General features: G+C 53.7%; 1 protein-coding gene across 1 annotated transcript in view; it reads right to left on the bottom strand.

The window, feature by feature from the left end:
- Positions 1–351: 351 nt before the first annotated feature.
- LOC126576393 (RING finger protein 17-like) overlaps positions 352–6,201 on the bottom strand; it is a 5,894-nt gene continuing 44 nt past the window's right edge. Inside the window, exons 1-3 of the mRNA XM_050237651.1 lie at positions 6,111–6,201; positions 3,447–6,030; positions 352–3,379 (exon numbers count right to left, since the gene is read on the bottom strand). The exon at positions 6,111–6,201 is cut by the window's right edge and continues 44 nt beyond it. Of these exons, the coding sequence (XP_050093608.1) occupies positions 526–3,379; positions 3,447–5,974 (5,382 nt within the window). The 5' untranslated portion in view covers positions 5,975–6,030; positions 6,111–6,201 and the 3' untranslated portion in view covers positions 352–525. The remainder of the gene's footprint in view (positions 3,380–3,446; positions 6,031–6,110) is intronic.

The raw sequence follows: 6,201 nt of genomic DNA, 5'->3' as shown, positions 1-6,201 counted from the left end.
TCATCGTCTGAAACTCAGCAAAGCCATCTCTTATTGGTTCTGCTTTCTTATCATTTGCGGATTTCGAATGGAGTCTCTTCGTCTCATTTGGGTCGTCTGGTGGTATGTTGGAAGGTAAATCCCGTCCCGTTTGCAGCCCGCACCGCCCGGAATGAAGCTGCTCTGTAATGCACCGGTATGGTTTCGGAGCGATATGCGATGACAAACGGAGAAGATAACGAAGCTATCGTCCCTAAATGTTAGATACGGAAATTAGCACTCTAGCGGTCCAAGTAAACCAAGCTAGATCGTGAGAATATCTTTTAGGAATAAAGGTACACTCGATCGCGTTTGCAAAATATTCAACAGGACAATTTACGAGTTTATTATAGTTCATATTAAGCGTAAGCACATGTTGCCAGAATAATAACAGCAAAACGAAGGAAGAGAAATGGATGAAATGGCACACTAGATTCTCCACTGGAACGTGGAATTGGAACAAAGTGTACATGCTTAACTAATGTTTAACGAAACAATTCATCACGTTTAACGTTTCCGCGATAGACTGAACGATGGCTTAATGAAAACCTTCTCGTCGATCAGCTTCTGATAGATGAGGGTACGGCAGTCAGCTTCGGTATACAGTTCCACCAGCGGTATCTCGTTGGCGGGCTCGTTTAGTTCTTCGAAACTTTCTTCCGGCTCGTCATCGTCATTCATCCGCCGTTTATTCACCTTACCGACCACCCGAACGAAGAAGGTACGCTGTAGATGGGTTACAAGCTGCCGGGACACATCGTCCGGTCGTTGTCTCGGGTTAGGCTGCACTCCGGCCAACCGGACCATCAGATTGTGTACCGGCACGTTGCGCAACGCGATGGGGCACCTGCGCAAATCGCGATCGATCGATACGGCGGCCCGGTTCAGATAATCGACATACAGTACCCGGGCGGTACGTTCCTCTTCATCCCATCCCTCGATGATGGCCCGATAGTACAGGCCATCTTCCGCGTACAGCGCCAAACAGGGTGACCCCGGTTCGAGCATCCTTGCCTGCCATAGGCGCATCTTGTTGGTCGATTTAGCGTACTCTTGGATGGATTTAGCCATCTGATCGCACCGCTTCCGATGCCCTTCGAGGTGGGGATAAATGTGCAGCGTGAGGGGATCATTGTAATTGGTGCAGCTAGCGTAGAAGCTCGTCTGGCTCGGGGTAAGCTCCAGCATCCGGAACCCACGGAATGGTACCGCTCCTCCTCGTGTGTACTCGACATCGGCATCACGTACGTCATCATCGTTATCATCCTCAGGTCCTTGTGCCCGTTCCACCGAGCACAGCCGCGATGATGTCTCCAGTTCGTTCGAATCAAATGTGGCCGGAGAAGGGAGCGGCGTGCTAAACAACGTGTCCTCTACAGCCACACAGCCCTCCTCATCGGTAGAGGGAGCGGAAGAATGGCGATCGGGTGGGGGTGAGCAGAGGTTGAAAATCTGCGCTCGGTTCGCCACCTCACCGCTAGTATCATCCGCCGCACCGTCGTTCCAGGCATACGGATCGTCCGCGTGTTCATCCGAAGCGACACCAGGCGAGCGCCCAAACTGTTCCTGCACTTCATTCATCAACGCAATGATATCTTGGGCAGCACGGCTGCTATAATGCGGACTGATGGTTTCCGGTACCATCAGCTGCTGATAAGATCGTTCTATCAGATTCGGTTTGGGATTGTTTCGACGAACAAACAGCTCATTCAGTCCGAGTAGGGCTTCATCAACCTTCACACCGCTGCAACTTTCATCTCCGATCGTCTGCAGCGTGCATAGGGGTGCTGCTGGATCCTGTGGCGTACCGAATTGATCCACGATACGAACCGTACAGCGTTTACCGACGATGAGGGAATGGAACGTTTCCACCGCTGGTCTTGTCCATCCACGAGTGTCCGCTGGTGCGATATTGGCTAAGCGCAGTCGGTACGTTTGTACCGGTATACGTGTGCAGATGGTTTCATCCCAAAGATCCGTCCCATTGCACTGTTCCACGTTACCGTAATCGACGAACTGTACGCTATAGTGATCCTTCTTCACCTCCAGCACCTTACCCCGGTACCAATTACCATCGAGATGAAAGCGGGCAAGGCACGGATCTCCTTTTAAAAGGCGCATCTTTCTTTTCCCCTGGTGCTGTTGCTGCTGCCGCAGCTGCTGTGCGTTCTCGACGTGCAGTCGAATTGATTCGGCCATACGTGTCAGCAGCGGTTCCTGACACTCGTCGTGCAGATACAGTGCACCATCGTCCGCGACAAACGTGGGCCGGCCGACGAAAACGGTCTTCTCGATGGGTGCAGTCGGTGGTAACCAGTCGCTAATCGGCATCGGCTGCTGATCGATCAGTGACAGCAACTCGCCGCACTCACTGTCCGGGGCTGATGCGACGATGTCACGCATCCTCACTGGAGCCGACGCCGCTTGGTTGCCGGTGACATCGTCGACGGTTCGAAAAAACTGCTGCAATCGTTCGAACCTCGCCCGAAACTGGGCACTGATCGCTTCCTCGAGTAGCGCCACCGGATCGTCCTTGCCCGGGGACGCTGCGGTAGCTGCCGCGCTCCCAGGGCGGGTAATGCAATGCGCCAGACCGTAGTTAATGAGCGATTGGTTGATGTTGATGTAGCGATCGCGTCGTGGTGCTAGCGGGGCTACTTCTTCTTCCATCAGCGCCCACAGTACCACCGGTAGCGGCGCGCTCGCTTCTGCCTGCTTCATGTTGGCAGCATCTAGGGAGATGGCGTGCAGGGATGAGGTAGCGATCGCTTTCTTGAAACCATCGAGCGACGTTTTATGCCACTGCTGTTGGCCTCCTATTGGCACCACATTCCCCAACCGGCAGCGCACGGCACCGGGTTGAATTTGCTGGAAACGTAAGGGTAGCCGGGCGACGTTCGTTCGATGTACCTTCACGCTTTGTGCCGTATCGATCAGCAGCATCTGGTAGAACGGTTCCGCTACCTCGGTTACGCATGCACGATACCATTCGCTATCACTTCCCGGGCTGGTCGGTGTGAACGCAACACACATTTCTCCGATGGTACGTTCTACCTCCGGCTGCTCGGACTCCTCCTCCAGCATTTGCTCCATGTACTGTTGGATCGTATTGTGCAGCTCCTCCAGCCCTGCCACGCACGATTGCAGCCGGATGTAGAATTCGGAGGGCGAGCTGACCGGTGACAACACCTCGACACGGATACGTGGATCCTTCAAGCGCTCTTTTCCTTGCTTCGATGATGGCGGCACGTTGAGCACGGGCCCGGGGACCGGTTCAACGACTTCGATCACCTTTTTGGTACGATCTGCCAGTGCTTTCTCATGACCAAAGGAGATGGCGTGACCATTTCGAACGAGCTTTCTGTAAAGGGAGATGGCAACACGTTAAAACGCCCTCAAATCATCGAGGCACGCATTCGATCACTTACCCATTGATGCATGTATCTTTCGTTGATCGATTCAACAGATACAGTAGCACGCTGAAGGACTGGTCAGATTCGCAACGTTCGATCGTTACCTCAAAATCGCTCGTTTGACTACCGACGACCGTGTTGAACTCTGCTATCGCCTCCTTAGACCAGTCGGGCTCGTCGCAAACATCGGCGATCGCAGTTACCTTGGGAGTGATGTGCGCCAACCGGCACTCGAGGGCAAGTGGATGCATCCAGTAACAGTCAGCGGCTGGATCGAGCAGTCGTATGTTGTACCACGGTACACACGCGTACTGACGACCAGTATCGATCGCCTTGAGATCACACTCGGCCAAACCGACCTTCTCGATTCTGCAACGCATCCAGCGTACCGTACCATCGTCTCCGTCGTACCCGAAAACACAAATCAGCCCAACGAAAGGGTGATACACTTTCGGTGCATTTGGCCCGTAAACATCCAACAGTTGCTGCAGAGGTTCGAGTTTCGTCTTAAGCCACAATCTTGGCATGAGATGAAAACTGTTTGGCGAAGTGCTGTGCAGAATGGTACACGGGAAGGTATCTACCTCAGCAATTTGTGGTGATGGCAGCATTTTCCCGTAGGGCTTGAACCGGGCTTGCATCCATTTTTCATGCCTCTTGATTACCGAAGCAGGGGGGCCGGAAGTAACCAAGGTAGAGGAGACCCTGCAAAAACCAAGGTAGAGCAGAGCCTCTCGGAGGGATTGTGGTGGTTGCCTGGTTGAGCATCCTTCCGGTACCAGCAGATCAACGCAGGCGGTGCTTTTCGAGTTTGCGCTCAGCGTAGCCATCATCAGTGTCCGGTGCGCTATCAAATCGATCAACACCTGACAACATTCCGCAAGTTTCGCATCCTGTCCACCTGCCCGTTCCGGTGGGACCATCGCGAGCCCGTACAGTTGCACCTTCTGCACACAGAAATCGAAAACGCGCAGATCCTTTGAAATCGGACATATTTTGCTCGCCGGCACTTGCTCCTGATGCCCGAAGTCGACGTACAGCACGAGATACTGTTGGGAAGGGTAAGCCTTAAGCACGCGCGCCCTGTACCACTTTGACGGCCAGCTGAATGATGACGGTACGACAGGCTGCACCAGATACATGGCCCCTTCAACGATCTCGAGCGGTTTCTCAGGACACTCCGAGACGTACTGTTCAGCATCCAAACTACACATCTCCGCCATCATCTGTGAGTGCTGCGCAAAAAGCTCGCGCTGAACAAATATCTCGTGCGGTGAGTTCACGTTGGTCACTACGACCGTATCGTGTGGAATGCAGTCTCCTCTCAGTTGAATCGGCTGGCTGGTGACGGGTGACTTCGATGACGACGAAGCACTAGCTGCGACCGATGCGGTTTCCGGCTTATCCTTCACAGGGCTCTTGTCCTTTCGTTTCTGTTTGTGCTTTGAGGAGCTGCCACTACTGTGCCGCTCGAGTTGCTGCTTCAATGGTGGCGTCTTTTCCTTCTCGCGCTGGGACGATGTACAGTCTGGCGATCGCGTGCGGCCCTTTTCCTTTGGCTTCTCCTTCTCCTTCTCCTTTGCCTGTGCGGTATGGGGTAGCAATTTAACTTCCACATATTTCTTGTTTTCGGTAACTATGGTGCCGTAGGTCGGCATAGATCGAAGGAACAAAGATTCTTCCATTGGATGGTAGACGAAGGGCGTGCCATGTTGCTTGGCGTCATCGAGCAGCTTCAGTGGCACTGTTTCAAGGAACTCTTTTACATCCGCACTGAACGCTAGCCACGCTTCCTTCGATCGACTGTCGGTAGCTTGATTGTTTTCGATCTTTTTAACCTGCTTCAGATAGCGTTTCAGTCGATCGTGCGCCTGCTGCAACTGAGTTTGCGCTTCATCGCGCTGATGCCGCAGTTCGACATACCGACCTCGAATCTTGCTCATAACCTGTTGCTCCGCCAGCTGCAGCAAGTGATGTCGCTTCAGGAAGCAGCCGTTCACCTGTTCGATTACCTTGCTCACGTTCTCCTCCTGCTGGCGGCCACATGTTTCCAGCTTTTTCTTGTTGCGCTCGTACGAATGGTAGGCCGATAATAGCAGCTTCCGGACTTGTTCCACCGTATCCAGGTCGGATGGTGCAAGCTTCCGGATCGCCGGTCCCAAAGAGTCCGTCCGTTTCCGGTCCGGCTTGACCGGCACACTGTCCTGGTCGAGATTGAGCAGCTCGTACTGGCCCTGCTGGATGGCGCCGAGCAGGTACAGGCTGGGCTGCAGCGACAACGCTGCACTTTCATCGCCCAGCAGCGGCGTTTGGGTACGGCATTCCTGGCACACGACACCATTGCGGGTGCGAGACTCGAGCACACACGACTCGCACAGAACGTGCTGGCAATTCAGCAGGAACGGCAACCGTTTCTCCAGCACATCCGAAGCGTTACTCGAGAACGGAAGCGAACAGGAGCGGCAGACGGGTGGCTCGATCCAGGTTAGGGACCGCCCGCTGTTCACCAGATTCTCAATCTTCACCGTACTCGTAGTCTTCATGGTTCTCCGCCCTGTTCACATTTGCTGCTAACTCGTGCAAAAAAGGGGATCGTTCGCTGGAAATAGTACCGGCATATTTTTATTATTCACTCCAAGCAAGACGCCGCTTCCCTCAGCCAAGTAGCCGTAATCTTACCTTTTACCACACCACAACCTAGGGCACTTGCGAGCTCTCTTTTTGCGTTGCCTGGTAGCGTGTTCCGTGTTTCGGGAGTTTTTCACACGAA

This window comes from Anopheles aquasalis, chromosome 3, assembly GCF_943734665.1.
Source record: "Anopheles aquasalis chromosome 3, idAnoAquaMG_Q_19, whole genome shotgun sequence".
NCBI lineage: Eukaryota > Metazoa > Arthropoda > Insecta > Diptera > Culicidae > Anopheles > Anopheles aquasalis.
Note: the sequence above shows the minus strand (reverse complement) of the source record. Positions and strands in the feature narration are given on the sequence as shown.